A 23,107-nucleotide genomic window follows, 5' to 3' on the forward strand; every position below is an offset into this window, starting at 1 on the left:
CGTTACTATATTAGTCTACTAAGGTCGTTTCAAAGGGTCTTTATAGCTTAGTACTATTCCTTAGAGAGATCTAGGTCACTCTTTACCTAGGTAGAGTTAGCATTAACCTTCACTTCTTTATAACTAAGGACACCGCTAGTAAGTACAAAGTAATTCTTAGTATACTGTTTATTAAGGATATAGCTCTAACCTTCGATTACTGCAATAGCAATCTAATTACTACTAATCTGCTTATAGAAGGAAAGATAATCTAGATATATATCATCTCTAAGAGGATTGCCTAGCGGAACTACCTACTATCTCTAATGTAACTAGCCGTTTAAGAACAATTCTAAGGATTGACAAAGAGTTTTAAAAGAATCCTTGACTAGGTAGAGATAGAGGAAGGCGAGGCTGTCCTCAGTTTCCTCGATAATAATGTAGATAAAGCAGTTTTTCATCTTGTTTTATAGAAGTCCTATATACTGCTCTTTAGCACTCTTTTTCATATTGTACATTCTTATTTTTTATCTTCTCCGTCTAGACGGACGAAGATTGAATTATTATCTTATTTAAGAGGGAAGAGGGGGACCCTAGTTAGAAGCCCCTTTTCTAACTAGAGGTTAAGGTAGAGATTTAAATATAAGGTTAGACGTACTTTAAAAACGTTTATACTCTAGAAGAATATTATAAATAAGGTTCGACTAGTCGATTTAGCACTATTAGATAGCTCTACGCTAGAGGGAGATCTGTTATAGCGAGAAAAGCGGCTTATAAAGGCTAAGGTAAAGATATAGTTTAAAAAGGAATAGAACGATCTTATAGTCCCTTGTTTCTTAAATCTTAAGCTAGGCTCAAGGCTTACTAAGGAGTATCTTTAAGCAATACTCGCTACTATAGATAGGTTCCTCAATAAGCTAGAAAAGGAGATGTTCACTAAGATCTTATAAAACTAGGAAGCTATACTTATATAGGATTTCACTAAGTATAGGCGTATCTATAAGGATATTGTCCTGCTCTAATACATTAAGACTATCCTATATAAGGCCTAGCAGAGTAAGTCTATTCTAATTCCAAAGCTACTAATATAGAAGGTCATTGATCTACTTAGAGAGAGGTAGATATATAGGATTATTAAGTATAGCTATATAAGCTATTATAATAACTAGTTCCTTATTCTTAAGAAGGATAGTAGATTATAGCTTATTAATAATATTTAAAAGGCCAATGCTATAACGATCTACAACGCTTTCGTCCTACTTGCTATAGAGGAATTTAATAAGGACTTCGGTAGCTATAAGCTAATATCTCTCCTAGATCTCTTCTCTAGTTACAACTAGGTCAATCTCAATAAGTAGAGCTACGATTTAACAACCTTTTCGACGCCAATTAGTCTCTTCTATATATATACGTTGCTAATAGAAGGTATAAATTCTATTGCCTAGTTCTAGCAAGCTATAACAACGATCTTTAGTAACCTTATCCCAGATGTTTGTTAAGTCTACCTAGACGATATTATAGTAAAAGATCTTTAATCTAATTATAATAGCTATCTAGATAGAAGGAGATATTGCAAATTTATTGTCAAATATCTTAAGAATATCAATATAGTATTGCTAAATATAGAGCTAGTAGGTACGACTATTACTATAGTAAAGTCGAAGTGGGTATAGCCGAAAGCGGTTTTACTTAGTTATCTTTGTATACCTAACGAGCGCCTTCCTAAGGAAGTAAAGGTGATTAAGATAAAGGAGTAGAAGACCTATTCTAACATTAAAGAGGTATATATCTTCGTTGGAATAGTCGGATACTACTAGATCTAGATCAAAGGCTTTACAATTATTGCAATTCCTCTTTACACTCTAATAAAGAAGGATGCTAAGTAGACTTAGGGGCCTACTAAGCAGAAGGCAATAGATAAGCTAAAGGAGAAAATCACTACTACTCTAGTCTTTACAACGCTTATCTATAGCGATCTACAATATAGTATAATCTTCCTAATTTACAACGCTAATATCCTTAGCTAGGGAGATATACTCGAGTAGGTCGGTCCCAATAATAAGAAACACCTATATAGGTTTAAGAGCAGTATCTAGTTAAAGGCAAAGAAGCGGTATAATACTATAAAGAGAGAGCTAAGGAGGCTACTCTTCTTTCTAAAGCGTTTTCGCCACTACCTTTTTTAATATACATTTCACTATAGAGACTGATACTCTAGTTCTAGTCTATTAGCTTAATAGTGTTATAAGCGATGTTCTAGGTACTTTTATAATACACTAGATTGCCTAGATCCATCTATTTGACTTTAAGGTTAAGTATATCCTAGGCCCTAAGAACGTTATAGCCAACGTATTGTCCTATAAGCTACCTAGGCCCTCTAACTATATAGAGAAGGAGTTGGAGGAGGACATCGACGACTAGGTCGACGCCTAAATCTTTGTCAACTATATAGGCGAAGAGACTTTGTATCTAAAGAGGAAACTAGAACCTGTTCGCCTTTAAGATAGTTACTGTCAGGAGCGGGGGCTCCCAGAAGGAAGGGGGTATACGTTGAAGTGACGGAGTACGAGCAAGGCACAAGCAGAGCACGCGCTACAGGGTAGCTACAGGTAGGGGGGTTGCGGGTGGTTGCATTGAACGCTGGCCTCTCCCACTGCCTGTGGGTTCCATCCTCCTTATTTCTCCCATCCTGGCCCTCGATCTTCCTCCGCATCGGCCAGCCTCCATTCCTGAGCTCGCAGATCCTTTCCTGGGCCATCCTGTGGCGCCTGCATAGCTCCCTGAGTGCGCCCAATCCGCTCTGCTGCCGACCCAATGTCTCAGTTCCCCGCACTTGCTCAGCCTGATGCCCCGCACTTCGCTCAGCTCTGTGCCCCTCCGATCGCTCCTCCGGGTGGCTCGCGTGATCTGGGCTACTGACGTGCGCCCTGGTGGCGCACGCAGATGACCTGCGTGGTGCCCTGTGGTTGGCCAGGCTGCGCCGGGTGCCGGATGCAGGGCGAGGTGGTCGGGCCGAGGGTTGTGCCAGGTGCCGAGGCGCGTTCCGAGGGCTGTGCCGGGTGCCGAGGCGGGTCCCGCGGGTTAGGGTGGCTCCGGGGCATGACAGGGCCCTCCTCCTTCAAGGTCCCTGACCCCAGGGACTGCCGTGCCGTAGCCTGAGGGGCGCAGTGGTCGCGCCTCGGGGTCGTAGCCTTGCATGCCCGGCGGCGGACTGCGTAACGGTAGTTCGGGTGGCGCATGCGCGGCTTACGATCTTGCCGCACGCGTGGTTCCTGTCAGTCGCGCTTCGGCCCGCGGCCTAGCCTGCCGGCGGCAGATCGCGTAGCGGTAGTTCGGGTGGCGCATGCGCGGCTTGCGATCTTCCTGCATGCGCGGCCTCCATCGATCCAACTGCTCCTCCGCATGCGCGATCCAGGGCGGCCCAGATGGAAGTGGCCTGTTCAGATCTGGGGCCGCCTATTCAGGGCCTATTCAGGCCCGAAACAGGAAGGCAACAATAGAGCTGAATAGAACTGAATAGAAGGTGTGCATGTTTGGGGTGACGGCAGGAAAGAAAAAGGGGTAAGGAGCGCACACTATGCGCGTCCCAAGCGCCTTCGCTGCGCACATGGAAAAGGGGAATTGAAACTTCTGCCAGAACATTGCGATGCAAGAAACACAGGATTTTGAGCCCTCCAAGCTTGGACCACCTTACCGAGTATATCTTCTGGGCTCGCGGCTCCCAGCCTTCCTTTCCTCCTTTTCTTCCTTCGCGCCATCTTCGTAAGTGCCCAGCCCACCTAAGTGCCCAGCCCACCACGACGACAATGCGATACTGGCCCGCGATTGCGATCGCGCGCGTGCCCTCTGCTTCCTCCTAACGCTCCCTCTGATCGCGCGCGCATGGCTGACTTCTTCGCTCTGCAGATGATTCGTTTTTTTTTTGGCGCTTCCGCCCTCGCCTCTCCTCGGTAGGTCGCCCCGCGATGGTTCGGTCGATTGGCAGGATGGCTCTCGATCGACAGGATGGCTCTGGCGATTCCAGCGTGCGAGGGCCGCGTGGCTGGCGAACTCGCTGCGCGGCCGGCGGGAAGAATGCAATGGTGCGCTGACAATGTGGCAGATTCAAATAACTCATTCATTTCCGGCCGCGCCTCGTGAGTGACCTTCAACGCTGAGATGTCGATGGATGGAGCAGGGCGGACGCTGCTGACACGCTGGGTAGAAGCAATCATGTCAAAGTTGTTCTCGAGCCTGGGCTTCCGGCCCATCAACGCGGCGCCTGAAGAGCGCCCTGCTGGCGAGGCGGAGTCGCCCGCCGACGACGCGCCCGCGGCTCCCGCGGAGCGTGCGTCTGGCGCGGCGGCTGCGCCCGCCAACGACGACGAGAAGGAGGAGAAGAAGGAGGAGGACGAGGACGAAGAGATGGAGGAATCCGAGCCTCCGACTCCGCGCAAGGGCGGCTTCGGCCGCAAGAGAAGGGCGGTACGTAGAGAGGGCGCAGATGGGGAGCAACGCGATCGCTGACAGTGCGGCAGTCCAGTGACCTTGACTCGACGCCCAAGAAGAGAGTCCCTGCGGGCGCTGCCCGCATCATTCCGTAAGTGCAGAGAGCGCAACCGAAGCGTGTCGGAGGCGCGGGCTGTGCGTGTGCTGACAATGGTAGCTGCCGCCGTTGTGTGGCCAAGTTTTTCGACAGTGGTGGCGCCCCCGTCTGCCACCATCAAGCCGGTGCGTGTCTGCGTGTAGGTTGCGTGTTCGTTGCGTCTGACATGCTCGTAGGTTCCGGTTCGCGCTGCGTCGAGTGTGCGCAAAATAACCATACTTGCCCGGCTGTGAGTTGCCCTCCTCCTTCAAAGGCGCTGACCTCAGCGCCTTGAAGCCGAAACCTGCGTTTTCGTTGCGTGTGCGTTGCGCTGTTGCTGATCCCTCTGAAAAAATGAAGATTCATCCTACTGCCCTCGCCGCAGTTTGCGGCTTTATCGAAGCCCTCGACAAGAGGGACCACCCCGCCGCCGATGAAAAGGTAAGTTTTCAAGTGTCTCCCCTGCGTGCGCGATGCGTGTACTGAGCGCGTTCTAGCCGGCTGCGCTTGTCCAGGGCGTCGTCGACGCGCTTGCGGTGGCCCGCGAGGCCATCAGCGGTGCCCCGGTCGCCCCCACCGCCCGCTCCGAGAACTTCTCGGAGCAGTGGGGGGAGGTGCGGAAGGCGGAGGGCGTGCTGAAGAGGCGCCTCCGGCGCTTCGTCGGCGCGCCCGCGCCGCTCCCACCTCCTCCCCCTCCTCCTAGCACTACGCTGGAGGAGGTGGTGGAGAGGCTGGCCAAGCTGGAGGAGCAGCAGAAGCGTGTGGAGGGGGTGGTGGTAAGTCTGCGAGTCCGTTGCGTCCACGAAGCGTGTGTGTGGCTAACAATCAAAGAATGAAATTTTGGTGGTGGTGAAGAGCTGGGGTCCGCCGCCGGAGGAGGGTGAGGAGGGGGAGGGGGGTAGCGAGGAGGGCGCTGATGACGCGCAGGTGGCCGAGTTCGTGACGGAGTCGATCCAGGGCTTGGAGAAGGACTTGGCGATGTAGGGGGTGGCTGTTGGGTGGGTGGGTGGTTCTTGCGTTGTTTTTTTCTTTTTTCCTTTTCTTTTCTTTTTTCCTCAATTGAAGCGCCGCTTGGCGCCCTCGTTGCGTTCCCGCCGCTCATCGCCTGCGCCTGTGCTCATCTTGAATGCGTGCTTCGTAAGCGCGCAGTAAAGGCCCGTCATCAATATGCCTGCGCGGCTCCCAGGTGTTCTCCTCTGGCGGGTAGTTCTTCCACTTGATGAGGAAATACCTGTCGAGAGGTGGCCCTGCATGATCAAGAATGGCTTCGACCTCCCAATGCTGCTCCTGCGCAACGACCTGCACGCGATCGCGGTACGCGAGCGCTTCCTGCAGGTTGCCGTTGAACGGCTCGAGCATCGCAACAGAGAAAACAGGGTGGAACTTGAACGCAGGCGGGAGATCCAAGCGATACGCCATCTTCTTGCTGCCCACATCAGCGATGATTTTGAACGGCCCGAGATACTTATCTGCGAGTTTGCTGCTCGGGCGCCGCTGGCGAATGTGCCTTGAATCAACCCAAACCCACTGGCCAACTCTGAAGGTCATGGGCGTGCGCTTGCGGTTGTACCACTTCGCATAACCTTCGTTGGCTTGCACCAGGGCCTCGCGGATTCTTTCCCGATCCTTGGCGAGCTTCCTAGCACGCTCCTCCGCAGCGGGAACGTTGCTCGAGCTGTTCGCAAGCGGGTCTGCCGGATCGCGCGGGTGGTAGCCGTAAAGGAGGTATGCCGGGGTCGCCTTCGTAGCCGAATGCACTGAGGTGTTGTAAGTGTGTTCGGCCAGAGCCAACTTCTGCGCCCAGTCATGCTGCTCCCACGCGCAGTAAGTGCGCAGGTAATGCTCCAACGCCTGATTCTGCCTCTCTGTCTGGCCGTCAGTCTGAGGATGGTACGCAGTGCTCAGCTTTTGCGTGACATCCAAGAGGTCGCAGAGTGCGCGCCAAAACCCGCTTGTAAACAAGCTCCCGCGGTCGGAAACAATGGTCTGCGGCAGGCCGAAGGGTCGGTAGACGTAATCGAAGAAGAGGTGGGCAAAGGCGCCAGCCTGGAGCTGCTTGTGCGTTGCGATGTAGAGGGCGTACTTGGTAAACTTGTCGACGATGACGAGGACGGCGTCGCAGGGTTTGTGCGTGCGGGGGTCGATGGAGGTGGGCAGGCCAGTGACGAAGTCGACCGTGATATCCTGCCACGGGCGCTCAGGAACCGGCAGCGCTGCGAGCTCGCCGTAAGGGCGGTGGGTTCTCGCTTTCGTGCGGCCGCATGTGACGCATTCCACCACATGTTGATCGATCTCCCTGCGCATGTCCGGCCAGTAGTAGTAGCGCATCAGGCGCTCGCGAGTCTTCCTGATGCCGCCATGGCCACCTGTTGCAGCGTTGTGGTAGCGCGCCAAAAGCGTGTGCCGCAGGGCCGCAGGCACATAGATCCTGCCGCTGTAACGCAGGATGCCATCGTCTCCGAGCTTCCACTGCCTGCGCATGCGAGCCGTCTTCCAAGCGCCCTCAGTCACCCAGGGATCGACTTCCTGTGCCTGGATTAGTTGCTGCTCAAAAGGCCAGCCTTCGTCCTCCACCGGCTTCCTAGCAGCGGCAGCGACGTACGGGCGGTGATCAGGCGCACGCACGCCGCCAGCCAGACTGCTGCGGGCCGTCTGGTCCGAGGGGGGTCGCCGCCCAGGCCCCGGGTGGCCAGGTTCCCTTGCGTGTGTTTCCTGGGCCTCCGGGGAGCCACGCTCCAGCGGCGGTTTACCAGGTCCATCTGGGCCGCGGGTGGCACTTCCGTCCAAGCCGTGGTTGACCAGTGGAAAAGCGTCATCCAGGCGAGGCCTCTGCGCCGCCGCCTCTCCCTCGTCCCCAGCCGTGGGCTCACGGTGACGCTTGCCGCTACCCACGCGCTGCGAGACCTCCCGATGGCCCTCCTCGAGGCGCACATCAGGCGCAACACTCTCATCAAACTCCCGCTCACGCAGCTCATACGCATCCTCCAACTCTCTGAGGCCCATACTGGGTCTCGGCCGCACAGCCAGAGTGACAACCCCAACCGTAGAGCGGTGCCCTGGCACATGGTCCTTTCCCGCAGCAATACGCTCCTCCAGGAGCCGTAGCAGCGGGTTCTCGGCGCCCTCGTCGCTGGGGCCTTCTGCCAGGTCTGGTCTTCGAGAGAGTCCGTCAGCAGGGTTCTGCGGGCCGGGGCGATACTTAATGACGAAGTCAAATTCTGCGAGCTCATCGCTCCAGCGCAGCTGCCGCGCAGAGGGCCGCTTCTTCGTCTTCATGTACTCGAGGTTTAGGTGGTCAGTGAGGGCGATGACGGTGGTCTGCGAGTACAGGAGGTAATGCCGCCAGGCACGAAAGGCGTCGACGAGCGCAAGCAGCTCCCCATCACCGGTGCCGTAGCGCGTTTCTTCGGGGCTGAGTTTGCGGGAGCGGAACGCAACAGGGTGCCACTGGCCCTCGAACAGTTGGGAGAGGACCGCGCCGATGGCGAACTTCGAAGCATCTGCCTCAACGCGGGTCGGAAGGCTGGGATCGAAATGGCGCAGGACGGGCGCTTCCTGGAATCTGCGCTGTAGCTCGTGGAACGCATCGATCGCATCATGTGTCATCTCAAAGGTGCGATTGCCTCGGAGTAGGTCGGTCAGGGGGGCGCAGATCTTCGAGTAGTTGCGAATGAACCTGCGGTAGAAGCCAGTGAACCCAAGGAACACCTGGATGTCGTGAGCGCTGCGAGGTAGCGGCCACTGCGCAATGGCTTCAACGCGCGATGGTTCCATCTTGATGCCCTCCGGGGTGACAATGAACCCGAGGAATTCGACTTCGCGCACATGGAACCGGCACTTGGGAAGGTTGACGTAGAGGTCGGCTTTTCGCAACCGTTCCAAAACTTCGCGCACATGCCGCTCGTGCTCAGCTTCGTCGTTGCTAAAGATCAGTATGTCATCCAAATACACGATGCAGGTGACATCAACAAGGCCAGAGAGGGCATGGTTGATGTAAGTCTGGAAGGTTGCGGGTGCGTTAGCCAGGCCCATCGGCATCACAACAAACTCGAAGTGGCCGTAACGCGTGCGAAAGGCGGTCTTCCACTCGTCGCCCTCGCGCAGCCGGATCCGATAGTACGCATCCTTCAAATCGAGCTTGGTGTAGATCTTCGCGGAAGACAGGCGATCGAGGATCTCGCCGATCAGAGGAATGGGAGCGCGGTTCTTGCGGGTGATGTGATTGAGCGCACGATAGTCGACAACGAGGCGCAATTCGCCTCCCTTCTTCGGAACGAACAGAATGGGCGCGCCTGCGGGACTGGTGGAAGGTCGGATCCACTGCTTCTCCAGAGCCTCCGCGAGCCACTTGCGCAGGGTTTCCAATTCCTTCTCGCTGAGAGGGTAGATCGGCCCCCATGGCGCAGTCGCACCGTCTTCGAGATCGATGCGGTGCTCAAGCGCAGTGTGGCGAGGCAGGGGAGGTCGATCCGCAGTGGAGAAGAGGTCTCGGTAGGCCTCATACACTTCCGGGAGCTCGGGAGTAGCAGGTTGCAAGCCAACGGTGGGCGAGTCTTCTTCGGCTGGGTCGTCTGGGTTGGCTGGGTCGGGCGGTTCGGCTGGGTCGGTGACTGGCACAAGCGCGGCAACAAGGAAAGCATTATCGCTCCAATCCTGCTTGGGCTCAACTTGCAAGCCAAGGTGGCGCTTCGAGTTCGGGTAAGTCCAAGTCTTTTCGTGGTAGTTGAAGAATGGCTCGGCCATCTCCATCCAAGTCTGGCCCAAGAGGATTGTGAATGGCTCGATATCTGCGACCACGAAGCGCAGCAGGCAGGTCTGGGAGTATCCAAGGTGGTCGGTGATGCGAACATGCAGGGGGCACACGCCGTACGTCAGAACAGGCACATTGCCAACAGCGGCAAATCCAGGGCACTGAATGAACTTGGTCAACTGCGAGTGCTCAGCTAGAAAGCTGCGACTGATCATGTTGTAATCCGACCCAGTATCTAGCATTGCTACCGCAGGCTTCCAATTCTTATCCAAGCGCACGAGGACAGTGCTCTCGATCCGAGACGACCTGGGCCCCCCGAGTTCCTAGGCGGCGTTGGCGCTGCGGTCGCGCCCGAGCGGAGCAAGGTTCGGGTTATTCTGGGCGTTCGGGTTCAGAGGCTCCGGGCAACGAACAGCGGTGTGACCTGTACGCCCGCAACGACGGCAGATGGCCTTGGGGCAGAATGTGGAGATGTGGCCAACTTCGTTGCAGGTGTAGCAAACTGGGCGCGACTTGGGCGCAGCAGCGGGTGCCGTGGCAGCATCTGGGGCGGGTTGCTGGGGTGCGGGCTGCGCAGGAGGAAGCTGGGTGGGCGCAGCCGCAGGCGGAACAGGCTGAACAGGCGGGGCAGAAGGCGGGGCAGGCTGGGCAGGAGGGCGGTTCTCGGGGCAGTTGGCGTAGCGATGGCCCTCCCTGCCGCAGGTGAAGCATCGAACGGGGCGCTGGAAGGGCGCGGGCGGGACGTTAACAGGGCGCGGCGGCTGCGGAGCCGTGGGGGCGTTGTTTGACGAGCGAGGGCGATAGCGAGAGGTGCCGGCAATGCGCTGACTATGCTCGATACGGCGGGCGAAGCTCACGAGCTGCTGGAACGTAGCGGGTAACTGGGGGGAGCAGTTGAGGATGAAGCTGATCTCTGGGCGGAACTTCGGCAGGAGGGTGACTATGCGGGTGGGTTCATCCCACTTCGAAGGCATGTCGGCGATTACGCTGGTGAACCGTTCAACGAACTCCGGGACGGTCTCGTCTTCGCGCTGTGCGAGGCGCTCAAGCTCCGAGGCCGCACTGAAGGCGCGCGAATCGGGATCAGATAGTTCGTTTTGAAGGAACGCAACGAACTCGCCCCAGGTGATGGCCGAGAGACGAAAGTTAGGATCGGCCTCCTGCTCCTGGACATACTTCACCCAGGCGTTCTTGGGCGGGCCTCGGAGGCAGCTTGCCGCGTACGCAACGCAGTCGCTACCATCGAGCGAGTAGCCCATGAGCTGGAAGTTGGTGCGGCAGTCGTACAGGAAGGCCCGAAGCGAAGAAGCATCCTTGCCGCTGTACGTGGGGTGGTTCAAGCCAGCGGCACGCCAGAGGGGAGCTCCCGCAGCGCTGGGAAGGATCGGCGAGGGCGCAATAGGAGCGCTGAACTCAGGATTGGCAGCGGGCGGAGGGGCATCGATGGCAACAGACGCGGCCACAGGTGCGGCCACAGGTGCGGGCGCAGGCGCAGCGGCCACGGGCGCAGCCTCAGGCGCGGCAACAGGCGCAGGAGCAGGTGCAGGAGCGGGTGCGGGCGCAGGCGCGGCAACAGATGCAGCCGGCACGGTGGTATTGGCGGTCTGGGCGGCAAGAGGGTCGGAATTCGAAGAGGTGGCGCCCTCGGCAACATGCGCAAGCTGGGCATTCTGGCGCAGGAGCTGCGCATGCTGAGCTCGCAGTTGGAGGATAGCTTGACGGCGGCGCTCGAGAGCGATCTCAGCGCTCAGACGGCGCTCTTCCTCAGCAAGGTCGCGCTCCTGGGTGGAGAGCAGGGGGTCGATAGGCGCTGCACGGGAGCCGTTCAGATCAATCTGGGCGTGCTGGGAGCTCTCGCCCATGGTGGCGTCAGGCGCAGGCGGTGCGGAGAGGGTGTACGAAGAGGTCGGATCGGTGGAAAGTGCCTGAGATTGCGAGGGTGCAGGGCTCTGCTCGAGCGCAGCGCGGGCGCGGGTCTGGGCCATGGCTCGTCTCCGCCGGTTCAACTCCCTGAGGTGGGATAAGAGCGTTCAACTTGTCAGGAGCGGGGGCTCCCAGAAGGAAGGGGGTATACGTTGAAGTGACGGAGTACGAGCAAGGCACAAGCAGAGCACGCGCTACAGGGTAGCTACAGGTAGGGGGGTTGCGGGTGGTTGCATTGAACGCTGGCCTCTCCCACTGCCTGTGGGTTCCATCCTCCTTATTTCTCCCATCCTGGCCCTCGATCTTCCTCCGCATCGGCCAGCCTCCATTCCTGAGCTCGCAGATCCTTTCCTGGGCCATCCTGTGGCGCCTGCATAGCTCCCTGAGTGCGCCCAATCCGCTCTGCTGCCGACCCAATGTCTCAGTTCCCCGCACTTGCTCAGCCTGATGCCCCGCACTTCGCTCAGCTCTGTGCCCCTCCGATCGCTCCTCCGGGTGGCTCGCGTGATCTGGGCTACTGACGTGCGCCCTGGTGGCGCACGCAGATGACCTGCGTGGTGCCCTGTGGTTGGCCAGGCTGCGCCGGGTGCCGGATGCAGGGCGAGGTGGTCGGGCCGAGGGTTGTGCCAGGTGCCGAGGCGCGTTCCGAGGGCTGTGCCGGGTGCCGAGGCGGGTCCCGCGGGTTAGGGTGGCTCCGGGGCATGACATACTTATAGTTCTCTAAGTCTCTCTAGCTCTTTAGGAGAGGGGAGAGCTAGGTATTATAATATATCGTTGGCATTTAGCTAGTAATAATAGTAAACACTATATATAGGGTTTGAAATAGCTCTAGGAAAAGTATATCAATACCCTTCTAAGATATAGGGAAAAGCGTCTTGTTGCTATTGTAGGCTTCCTAGAGAGTAGGATCTAGGTGATTAGTCTAGAACCTTAACCCTAGGTTCTCCTACATTTCCAACGACCTAATAAAGAAAATATATATACGCTCTAGAGCTATACTCAGAGCTACATTCTTATATACTTTCGTAGAAGGCTTCTAAATCTATATACTCCTTCTTATAGGTATAAGAGGCTCCTTAGGTTTATATTGCGGTTTTAGTGCGCTTAGTGCTAATTTATTAGTCAAAGATTGCATTTACAGAGCTTTATGCCCTATAGGCTAAGCTTCCTACTCCGCTATATATTCCACTGTATTATAGAATATATCCTCTTCCTTACTTTATAGAGCTAGGGGCTCTATAGGCGAAGATGCCTTGTACTCACTTTGCAGAGCTAGGTACTCTACTAGCGGAGAAGCCTTATATTCGCTTCTAGGGGTAGCACCTTATAGGATAGCCTCTACTAGCCTAAGGTCCCTAGGTGCTCCACTAGTCTTTAGAAGAGTACTAGAATCCGAACCTCTATTTCTATTATTATCTTTATTTATAAGCTTTTTCTATAGCTAAGTCTATAGTTCTAGTGACATCTTAGAGGTCAAGAGTCTACTCTACGTCTACGCTTCCCCTACCCCTAAGTCTTGACCTAGTGGTATACTCTTATACTTAGGAACTGCAATAGTGATAGACTTTAGCGTTGGTCCTCTATACTCAAGCTTATAGAGTATTTAAAGAATCGACCTAGCGTCCTAAGTCTTTTTAACCCCCTTGTCTAGGTGCTCTACTACCTCTTTGACAATAGCAACTTCTTAAGCTAGAAGCTCTTCCTTATCTAGATAGTAAAAGGTCCTTTTATTAAACATTACGTTCCTTATTACAATGACCTTGTTGAGCTTAGGTACCTAAATATAGTAAATATTAGATACTCTATACCTAACTAAGTACTTAATTCGCCTATATAGCCGCACTTTGAATTCTCTTTTCCAATGCCTAGCCTTATTCTCCTTATCTAAGGGGTATACTCTATAGCTATATACAAAGATACTAGACTAGTTAGGGCGTAGGTCTACTATCAACGCTTAATAGAAGGTTGGCTCCTACTAGCGAGAGTAGTTTTTAAACTAGGAGTAGAGTACCTTGTTAGAGCTTCGAAGACTATAAGCATAGCTAGGCAAAATAGTATATAAGAAAGCTACTACCTTTATACCCTCTAGCCAAAGCTTTGTAGACAAATTTATATTAGTAAGTATCTTTATACTCTTTAGCTATAAGACTTGTCCTACCTACTCTAAAGCTCTATTTAGCTATAGAGTATATATTAGTATAAGCTCCAAGTTGATACCTTCTTCGTATACCTAGAGCTAGTAAGCTGTTGGTCGGCGATCTTCTAGTACAATGACTCCTATATTGTTATCCTAGCAGATCTTATAGACGTTAAGTCCCTACTACCGTTTAACCTAATATTTAAAAGCTCTAACTATATTAAAGAGCTTGGTTTAACCCTTGTTAAAGAGTGTAAAAGCCTAGATCCTTCTATTGTACTCGTTTTTAATTGTAAGGAAGTACTAGGATTCGTTAAACCTAAAAGGGAATAAGAAAAGGTCCTAAGAGATACGCTAGAACAGGCGTAGAGTGCGATACTCTATTTTATAAAGTATATTGTACTCCCTAGCGTACAACAGAGTATATACCTCGTATTCGATCATTAGCGTTCCCTAGATCTTAACGTTCTTAGCGCTCTACTGAAATGGTGCAAAACCTCCACACCAACCTACCCCACCACACCTAGGACCAGGCGTACGAGATAGCTTCCAAAGGAATGCAGTGTCCCTCTGGACGGATGAAGATAATGCGTATCAAGTAGTAGGAAGGCTGTCTTCCAAGAGGAAGACACGTAGCTCAGGTACGTCTAGTAGGATATAGCGGAAACACAAGAAAGGACAATAAGAATATAGTTAGAGCTTAATAGCTCGGATACCTATCGTCTAGATAGAGGTAGGACAATAAAAGGAGAGGCTCAATAGCCTTCCTAGAAGAAGGAGAACCACCAACGTAGTGTCAACGAACGTATATTGACAACTGTTTGATGTCTTGCCTAATGATGAAGAAGATGGGCTCAGCCCACTTAAATATATATGACTAGAGGGTTAGACCTCCCCTAGCAACGAATGCAACGCTCTGAGACAAACAGAAAAACAGAAAAACTGGGTCCCCTATGTCCAGGTAGTCTATCACCCCAATCCACTACGCCAATGCTCAAAGAGCTCTCTAACCTAAATATCTAGATCTCTTATATTAAAGCTCTTTAGTATCCCCTCTCTCTTAAGGCGTATATAATATATATAACCTTGTATTATCCTTATAAACAACTGTATTTACTGTCACTAGGCCTATAACGCTCTATAAAGGTTAGAGAGTATAAAAGTAAAAAGAAAGGTTCTTCGATTCTAGGAAAACTACATTGAACTTATAAACCAACTGCTTAACCTTTATACTCTTCTTAAACGTTCGACGTTATAGAGAGCAGTCTAGATATAAATACTAAATGCTAGTAGCGTAGAGAGCAGTTTCTAATACAATGTTAGTATAAAAGCCCTCTACTATAGCAACGTTCTTCAAATAGAGGTCTATAGTTCCTTTCCCCTACTCTCTATCTAGTACCCCCTTTATAATATACTCTCCTCTTCCTAAAATAGAGAAAGTAGTAGTGCCTACTTCTATATAGTCACTATCTCCCGATAGTACAAAGGTACTAGGTACTAGGAGCTTCTTATCGTTAATAATATATAGAGTAGTATAGTTGTCGAAGAGAGTGCTCTAAGAGAGCTAGTAGATAATAGTGGTTAAGAAGACAAGTAGGTAGTAAGCTCCCTCGCCAAGGAGGCTTAGGTCGATGACGATATAGACGATCTTATTGGGGAGAGCTAAGCTAAAGCTCCTCTGCTCTATAGAGCTAGATCTATATCGCTTTTAGAGGCTCTCCTAGAGGGAATGCCACTTTAGTTCGTTAAAGCGCTCCCTAATCTCAGTAATCTACGCTTCTAAGAGCTTATAATAGCCTTTCTCTACTCTAGTAATTACCGTCTATAGAAACTAGTACTCTACTAGCTTCCATTTATACTTGCTATTAGCCTTATAGGGATATAGGTAGAGCTTCGAGCGATAAGAGCCTATATTATCTATAGAACTATTGCTTTAAGCTGCTCCTAAAGAGGTAAATACGCTATAGCCAATCCCCTTAATAGAGGTATTATCGATCTAAATCCCAAGGCGAGCGCCTAGTTTACTAAGAGAGGAGATTAGGCGCTCCTAAGCCTCGAGTACTTCGATCTCAGAGAGCTAGTAGCGAGCCTAGTCTAGGGCGATTCGGTAGCCGACCACCTTAATAAGGTGCTTAGAAGCTTTAAGTCTAGTAACCTCTAGGATATCGAAGCTCTTTATATATAAGTATACTTTATTCTAAGAATAGTACTATTTATATAGGTTGATACCTGTTCTATAAGCTTTTTACAAGACTGCTATATACTATTAGGCGGCTATATCTTCTATAAGAGTATTGGTAGGCACGAGCTATTTATAGAGCTTATAGATAAGGGCCTAGGAGCTACTAAAGCTAGTGTTCGAGATTACTATATATATAGCGTTAAGCAGAGGCTAGTAGACAAAGCGTATAATCTACTAGTTAATAAGCAAATACAACTTAACCCTACTCTTTTAGATAATAGAGATTATAAGGTAGTCCTTATATATAGCTTCGAGCTTAGTAGCAACCTCTTGTTTAATAGGAGTCGCAACTTGCTCTAGAGGGACGCCCAATGCCTTAGCACACTTCTTATAAAGCTCTTCGATCGTATATTCCTCTATAGGGACTTTCAGTCGCTTATCCTAGGGCTCGTTAGGAGTATCTAGATCGTATTTATCCTAGATGCCATTGCTTAGGGCTAAGATCTTAAGCTCTATAAACCACTTGGTCCAATCTATATAGGACTAGAATATAACAGTTAAGTTGCTCTCAGTAGTAGCTATATCAAGGTATAAAGTATAAGAAAAGGAGAGAGAGAGAAAGAGCTTACTATAGGTTATTTGCTATATACAATTATAGAGCGCCTAGGCTTATAACTAATACGCTATAGCGAGCTACAAGGTGTAGATACAACGGTAGGATCATAGTAGAGCATCGGAATACAAAGAGAGTGCGTTGTGCCAATACAAAAGAAAGCTAAGGACTGAACAGAGCATAGTATATATACATCCAGGAGTGGGGAAACCATAGCCAGTACGTTCTACCAAGCTCTGAGCCCCTTACCCCTGACGTGACAAGTATTTATTCATTCTGCTCTCTTCCGCCCTACAACTGCTCTGGGCAGCCTGTTGGACAATAAGATAGCAAATTGACCTCATTCTGTTCACTCCAAGCAAAGCATTGTTCAGTCGCCATGGAGTCCAGAGCCGCCTTCCAGCCCGCTAAAAGTGCCCAGCTTTCGAAGTGAGGGCCACACCAATGCCCAAGCCCTCCAAAGGCCAGATCGTCGTTCGCAATGCCGCTGTCGCCATCAACCCCGTCGATACTTACATCCAGTCCCACGGCAATCTCATGTTCACCCACCTCAAATACCCCTTCGTACTCGGCTACGACCTGGCGGGGGAAGTCGTCCAAGTCGGCCCCGGCGTGACGCGCTTCAAGGTTGGCGACCGCTTGCTCGCATTCGGCCGGGGCGCCGACAAGGCCATCCAAGATCCCGCGCAAAGCGCCTTCCGGCAGCACACCGTTGTGTTCGAAAACCTGGCGGCGGAGCTGCCGGCCCACGTGGACTACGCCCGCGGCGCGACGCTCCCACTCGCCGTGGCCACGGCGGCGGCGGCGCTCTTCGACGAGTCCCGACTCGGCCTGCAGCTGCCGACAGAGCCGCGGCAGCCGCCCACGGGCAAGACGGTCGTCATCTGGGGTGGCTCGACCAGCGTGGGCTCCAACGCGATCCAGCTGGCCATCGCGGCCGGGTACGAGGTGTTCACGACGGCCGGGTCCAGGAACCACGAGACGATGCGCCGGCTGGGCGCCGCCGGGGTGTGGGACCACAAGAGCGGCACGGCGGCGGGCGAGATCGCGGCGGCGCTCAACGAGCAGGGCAAGACGCTCGCGGGCGTCGTGTCGATCGGGTTCGGCGCGGCCGAGCAGTGCATCCGCATCGTGGACAGGGTCCGCCGCGGCAACAAGTTCATCGCCATGGCGACGTATCCGACGCCTGAGAAGATCCCGCAGAGCTTTGCCTTGCTCCGCGTGGGGGTACCGTATGTGTCCGCCCTGCTGTCGTACAGGATCCGCGGCGCGATGCGGGGGTTCAAGTCTGCGCTGGTGGTTGTCGATCCTATACTGTCCAATGGCCTTGCTCGTCGCATATTCCGGGATTTCTTGCCCAAGGCGCTGGAGGCGGGCAGTTATGTTCCGACTCCGGAGCCCGAGGTTGTCGGCCACGGGCTGGAATACATCCAGCCGGCCTTCGAGAAGCTGAGGAAGGGCGTGTCTGCGAAGAAGATTGTCGTCACTCTTTGATGTCGTTCGTGGAGGGAGCTGGCTGTTTCGTTTGCGTATTTTGTGTTTCATCCTCATGAACTCGTTCCCTCGAGGGGGCTTTTGGTTGGATAGATAGTTTAATGGAATAATACCCGAGCTCATAGATGCCGGTAAGCAATTACTGCAAGCTGTCCCTGCTCCGTTGCCAGCGTGAGAGCATCCATCATTCTTGCTCATTTGCTCTGTCAGCTCTGGCTCAACCTCGACGAAACGCTGCCAAGAAGTGCATATACCGTATTCGGCAGGGCCGTGTCCCATGATTAATAAGGAAAGGTAAAAGCTGACGGACATACCACGAATGCGGCAGTCCCTCGGATCCTCGGGCGTCTGTGGTGACAGATATAAAGACGCGAGAATCCGCATAGTCTGCCTTCGTCTCGTCTGCATCGCATCTGCTCGTGGAAAAGCCACATCATCTTGCCGACAAGACAAACGCACCATGGCTGGCACAGTCATCCTCACCGGAGCCAACGGCTCCCTGGCCCTTGGATTTATCCAGTCTCTCTTGGCCCAGTATCCTCACCACACATTGATCGCGGCCGTGCGAAATCCGTCCCCGGAGAAGGATTCCAACACGGCCCAACTCGTGCGCCTGACCTCGAAATATCCCCAGGCCAAAGTTCTGGTTGAGGCTCTCGACTTGGGCCGGCTGTCCAACGTGCGGTCCTTTGCGGAAAGCGTTTCTCGGCGGGTGTCGGCCGGTGAACTCCCGCCCATCTCGGCCATTGTCTGCAACGCCGCCACCCTCTCGCTCGAGTCCGGGCTCAAGTTCACGCCGGACGGATACGAAGCAAGCTTCCAGGTCTGCCACCTGTCACACTACCTTCTCGTGTTGAAGCTTCTCGGCAGTCTGGAACCGGACTCCGGACGCGTCGTCTTCATCGGCTCGGTCGTGCACTACCCCGAGAAGCCCAACCCGCTGTCTTCCCTGCGTCCCGGGCTCCCAGACAGCATCGACGAGCTTGTCAAACCGCTCCCGGATAACCCCAAGCTCGTCCACGACAGAGGGTTCCAGCGCTACGGCACAGCCAAGCTCGCGAACGTCATGTTCGTAAACGACCTCAACAAGCGGCTGCTGGCGGTTCGTCAAACGTTTCCCCCCTCGTCCCCTTGCAGTTTGCATACCTCAGCCCTCCCCTTCCCCCTCCTCGCCGACCAGACAATTAGATACCCTCACCCCCCACTAACCGCCGTTCCAGGATCCCAAGCTGAGCAAAATAACCGCCACGGCCATGGACCCGGGCGGGCTGACCTCGTCGCGCGCCCAAGCGGCGCAGAAGAAATCGGTGCGCCGCCTCATGGCCACGCTCGACTTCTTCATGCCCGTGCTGAAGCACCTCACCAGCACGCTGCGCACGACCGAGGACGCGGGCCGGGACCTCGTCGCCGTGAGCGTCGGGGCTGCGTTCCGCGGCAAGAGGGGGTACTATGTCGGGCTGAGGGAGGAGGCGCCCGCGGCGGTCAGCAGGGACGAAGGGGAGCAGCGGAGGCTGTGGGAGGGGTGCTGGCGGTGGGCGGGGATGCGGGCTGAGGAGACGGCGCTGCAGGCGTGGAAGTGAACGGGACCCGAGCCAGCGGATTCGAGGGATCGCCCGATGTGGTGGGGCCCGTGGGCCCATTGGTGGGGAGGGTGATGGCCGTTGCCGGCTTGGGAAGTTGCAAGTCTTGGCGCGTCAGATCAGGGGAGGCGGATGCATTTGTCAGGCCAAGGATCCTGGGAGAGCTTACACTTCACGACACAGTATTCCGAAATGCTACAAATTACTCGAGAGAGAGGTACATCCACTCATTCTCCCACCTTCCAACCGTTTACTGCTTCAACCTGTGTTGCAGCACTGCTCTGCATTTCGACATGTCGCACAGCTTCCGCTTTATCGTCAACGTGTCGCATCCGGCGGACGCTGTATCAAGAAAATCACAGCGAAAGTCGGCCCGCTCGCACGCTGCCAGGCAGCAACACGCCAAAGCAAGGAGGCTTCGCACCATCCACTACCAGGCCAGCAAGGCGCGCCCAAACAGCGAAGCATCCGATGCAGCCGTCGAATCCGCGCCGTCAAGGGTGGTCTCAGAGTCTCCGACGCTCAGCCTGGAGCTGTCATCCAGCCGCCGAGACCCGTTCATGAGCTTCGCAAGCCCCCTCAAACCCCTCGAACACTTTCTTCTCGACCACTGTAAGCGCGAGACTCGCGTTTCCCAAACACCACTGTAGACTTGCTGTATTCACCAAGCACCAGTTGTGACCGCCGTCATCCCCGCGATGCGCTGCACAGAAGAAACAACCAGCTACGCCGAGGCCATGACGACATCCTGGGTTCCGTTTGCGCTGTCCGACAAATATCTCCTCAAGACCCTGTTTCTGACCGCTTGCCGGCATCTATGCCAGGTCTATCAGCAATCGAGCCGGCAACATGCCTTTTACCAAAGGGCGGTGCAATACAAGGTTGACTGCGTCCAGGCGGTCCGAAACGCCATCGCGGTTCAGACGCCGCCGTATAGCCAGGCGCTTGTCGCGACGGTGGTGATGCTGGCATTCGATGAGGTACGTTTATGAATGTGGTGAGCGTGACTCGATTGAGGCTGGTTAGCTCACACTAAGTTTGATTAGCTCTTTGTCCGTGATCCGGCGAGGCTGGAACAACATGTGAACGGGGCAGTAAAGATGGTTGATGTTAATGGGGGGCTGCAGACGCTGGGCGTGAACGGGCTGTTGGAGCATCTTCTTGGGAGAATACGGGGCAAGGTCGAAGAGCAGCGTTTTAGGATTGGAACCGGCGTCGTACAGGCACAGCTGGACACTTGATGGCATTTATGACTATTAATATTCCGCCCAATGGTCATGTCCTAGGGCGGTGACGGGCAAGCCAATGAGCAGCTCTATTCATATTTCTTCTTCATCACCCCATCCTTCAGTTCAGAGCCGCTGGAAAACCGTCACCGGCGGTAGTCGCGCACCACGGCCCGCGAGAGACTCGTCAGCGCCGAGAGCGGCAACAGCGCAAGCAGTCCGAGCACAACCACGGCTCCGACCGCGGCGCCGCCCTCCGCGCCGATGCGCTTCGAGGTGGCGGTCAGGTTGCCCGCCGCAACCTCGCGCGGCCACGAGAAGAACTGGGCCTCCTCTCGCCACTGCCGGACGAGGCTGAAGTACGCCTGCGCCGTGTCGACCAGGACATGCTCAACCAGCCCGCTCAGCCCGGGCGTCTTCGTCCGGCCGCGGACGTAGTCCCACATCTCGAGCGAGGTCACTCCGGCGGCTGCCATCCCGGCGAGCAAGGCGCCTCCGTCGCGGCCGAGCGCGCTATCGATGGCGGACGCCGCCGGGTACAGGTCCTCCATGTCGAGCGCGTCCTTGGTGTCGATGATCTCCCCGATGGAAGTGGGCTCAAGCGGCGAGGTCATGGTCACTTGCCGGATGACGTCGACACCGCCGTACCGGCAGTCGAGGAGGATGATTTCGGGCACGTGGTTGATCGGGCCGACGTTGGTGAAGAGGAAGATTTGGTGTACTTCCATGTTGTCCGCGTGCACGGGCTCATTGCCGACCTTCTTCAAGGCTTGCCAGGGCTTGAGGTTGAAGCCCTTGTCCCCGTCGACGTATGTGACGGTCTGTCTCGGCCCGTTGGTGCGCCAGTCTGTCTTGGGAGAGACGTGGAACCGGTGTATGATGGTGTTGGGCTGGTCGGGTTCTTCTGCCGAGGCAAATTCGTGGACCTCATAACCCCAGGCCCGCTCCTCGGTGCTGTCGGTGCACTGGACGGTGACGTTTGTCGCGGCCACGATGGGCGCGTACGCCAGCACACGCCCCTGGTCGACCGGCACGTGGTAACCCCTCCGCTCCCAGGGCGCCGGCGCGACGCCGACGCCGTGCGTGCAAATAGACGGGTAGACGGTCCTCCCGACCCGCACGCCCTGCTCGTCCCCGAAGTGGCGGGCGAGGTAGCTGTGGGTGGCCGCCAGGCCGTACGGCTTCTGCGCAACAGCGCGCTCGAACGCGCTGCGCAGCATCACGGACGACATGTCCCACGGCGTCGCGGCCGGCACGCGCGTGAGCTCGGCCGTGATGGCGGCCGTGGAGACCGCCCCAATGGGGCTCGTTGTCGCCCACGTGGCGGGGTGCATCCCCAGCAGGCTGGAGGAGAGCCCGGCGCCGGCAATCATAGATACCAAGATGGTGCCGAGACTTATATTGCTGCCGAAGTCAAAGCCAAACCCGCTCCGTAGGCTGGATGTCGCCGAGTTGGGCGACCGGCGCAAGCCTGGGCCCGAAGTTGGCTGGGCCGCCCGCTGAAATTGCCCATTGCGGTGACGCTGGAAAGCAGCAAGAGTAATCGCTACGATGACTCCTCCGCCAACTTGGACGGCATGGTTCCAGAGATCGGCATCATAGCGTGCCAGGCTGCGCGAGTGGCCAACGGTTCCTATGTCCTGGTAGGAAAGGTGGAGCGGAACGTCCCATGCTAGAAGCGGTTTCCTGTGTACTTGAACAGCAAAATAGATTCCGGTCAGTAGGCTGAGTAATGAGACGGCGTTCAGTGCGAAGGGCCATATGCGGGAGGCGGCCATTGTCTGCCTTTCCCTTCCCTTCCTGTCCAACACCGTTCTCGACTTTCGTCTCCTCGGCAAAAATTTCGTCCCATGACTCGGGCCTGCTTCGCCCGCCAAGGCACGTGATTCGGTTCTAGTGCCCCTACTAGCCTGTGTTCGCCTGCCCGTTTGTGATCACTGTTCACGGAGGATGAGGCGATCTCAAATTCCCAGTGGTGCCAGCCATCCCCTGGTTCTTGCGTTACAGTGGGTTGTGTTGGGAGACCGTTATGGCCACCCCGGGGCTCGCTCCAAGCCACGTTTACCCCTGAATGAGGACATATAGCGTGACTTTTGGATCAATGAGCATAGCTGCGCCGTGCCTGGTGGCCCGATGTGGTTTATTTTTTTTTTTTTTTTTTTTTTTTTCGATTGAGAGATGCGCCCTCTGGCGTTCCTGCCAGTTTACTGCCTGGCTCTGTAACCCGTGCCAGTGGGGATGTCGCCTCGTCTCCCTGATGCATAGTATTCGCAGAGCCCTATCAATCGCGAGGGCTGGGAGTCACTGGTCGACGGGTATCCTGCTACGAGGGTCGAAGGACATGCGCGAGGACCAGCCGTTGGCGGGCTTTTCGGTTGGTGATGGTACAGTTTCGCACGAAAGGTTAACTGCATGCCAGGGATGAAAGGCAGGGATTCTCTTCGTTCCGTCGAACCTGCAGTGCGGCTGAGCATGTCCTGCAGGGTTTCTTGTGTTTGCTCTTTGTTCTCTCATCCCACAATTCGCCCAGTTTGCAAACAGCTTTGGCTCCAGAACGGGATGTGGGCGGGGCTCGACGTTTCCGGGTGTCAATGAAACAGGAGACGTCTGGGATGCAGACACACCCACCACGCAACCTGCCACGCGTCCCCTGCTTTGT

The 23,107-nt window shown here is 54.4% G+C and overlaps 7 protein-coding genes across 7 annotated transcripts; 4 read left to right on the plus strand and 3 right to left on the minus strand.

Annotated features, from left to right (window-relative positions):
- Positions 1-2,482: 2,482 nt before the first annotated feature.
- On the minus strand, positions 2,483-3,488 carry THITE_2114184 (uncharacterized protein). The gene has a single exon (XM_003652510.1). The coding sequence runs from the start codon at positions 3,078-3,080 to the stop codon at positions 2,892-2,894; it is 189 nt and encodes a 62-aa protein (XP_003652558.1). The 5' UTR covers positions 3,081-3,488; the 3' UTR covers positions 2,483-2,891.
- A 136-nt stretch (positions 3,489-3,624) lies between these two features.
- Positions 3,625-5,098, plus strand: THITE_2114187 (uncharacterized protein). The gene is made up of 2 exons (XM_003652511.1): positions 3,625-4,443; positions 4,497-5,098. The coding sequence occupies exons 1-2, from the start codon at positions 4,192-4,194 to the stop codon at positions 4,560-4,562; spliced, it is 318 nt and encodes a 105-aa protein (XP_003652559.1). The 5' UTR covers positions 3,625-4,191; the 3' UTR covers positions 4,563-5,098.
- Positions 5,099-9,616: 4,518 nt separating this feature from the next.
- Positions 9,617-11,278, minus strand: THITE_2087696 (uncharacterized protein; the record flags this gene model as incomplete). Its single annotated transcript, XM_003652512.1, has 1 exon — positions 9,617-11,278. The coding sequence occupies one exon, from the start codon at positions 11,276-11,278 to the stop codon at positions 9,617-9,619; it is 1,662 nt and encodes a 553-aa protein (XP_003652560.1).
- Positions 11,279-16,592: 5,314 nt separating this feature from the next.
- THITE_152278 (uncharacterized protein) lies at positions 16,593-17,642 on the plus strand (the record flags this gene model as incomplete). The annotated part of the gene is made up of 1 exon (XM_003652513.1): positions 16,593-17,642. One exon carries the CDS (start codon positions 16,593-16,595, stop codon positions 17,640-17,642), a length of 1,050 nt encoding a protein of 349 aa, XP_003652561.1.
- Positions 17,643-18,102: 460 nt separating this feature from the next.
- On the plus strand, positions 18,103-19,222 carry THITE_2048962 (uncharacterized protein; the record flags this gene model as incomplete). The annotated part of the gene is made up of 2 exons (XM_003652514.1): positions 18,103-18,744; positions 18,863-19,222. 2 exons carry the CDS (start codon positions 18,103-18,105, stop codon positions 19,220-19,222), a joined length of 1,002 nt encoding a protein of 333 aa, XP_003652562.1.
- Positions 19,223-19,400: 178 nt separating this feature from the next.
- Positions 19,401-20,351, plus strand: THITE_2114193 (uncharacterized protein). Its single transcript, XM_003652515.1, has 2 exons — positions 19,401-19,834; positions 19,898-20,351. The coding sequence occupies exons 1-2, from the start codon at positions 19,516-19,518 to the stop codon at positions 20,212-20,214; spliced, it is 636 nt and encodes a 211-aa protein (XP_003652563.1). The 5' UTR covers positions 19,401-19,515; the 3' UTR covers positions 20,215-20,351.
- On the minus strand, positions 20,352-22,261 carry THITE_2114195 (uncharacterized protein). Its single transcript, XM_003652516.1, has one exon. The coding sequence runs from the start codon at positions 22,224-22,226 to the stop codon at positions 20,595-20,597; it is 1,632 nt and encodes a 543-aa protein (XP_003652564.1). The 5' UTR covers positions 22,227-22,261; the 3' UTR covers positions 20,352-20,594.
- Positions 22,262-23,107: the final 846 nt, after the last annotated feature.

This window comes from Thermothielavioides terrestris, chromosome 2, assembly GCF_000226115.1.
Source record: "Thermothielavioides terrestris NRRL 8126 chromosome 2, complete sequence".
Classification (NCBI taxonomy): domain Eukaryota; kingdom Fungi; phylum Ascomycota; class Sordariomycetes; order Sordariales; family Chaetomiaceae; genus Thermothielavioides; species Thermothielavioides terrestris.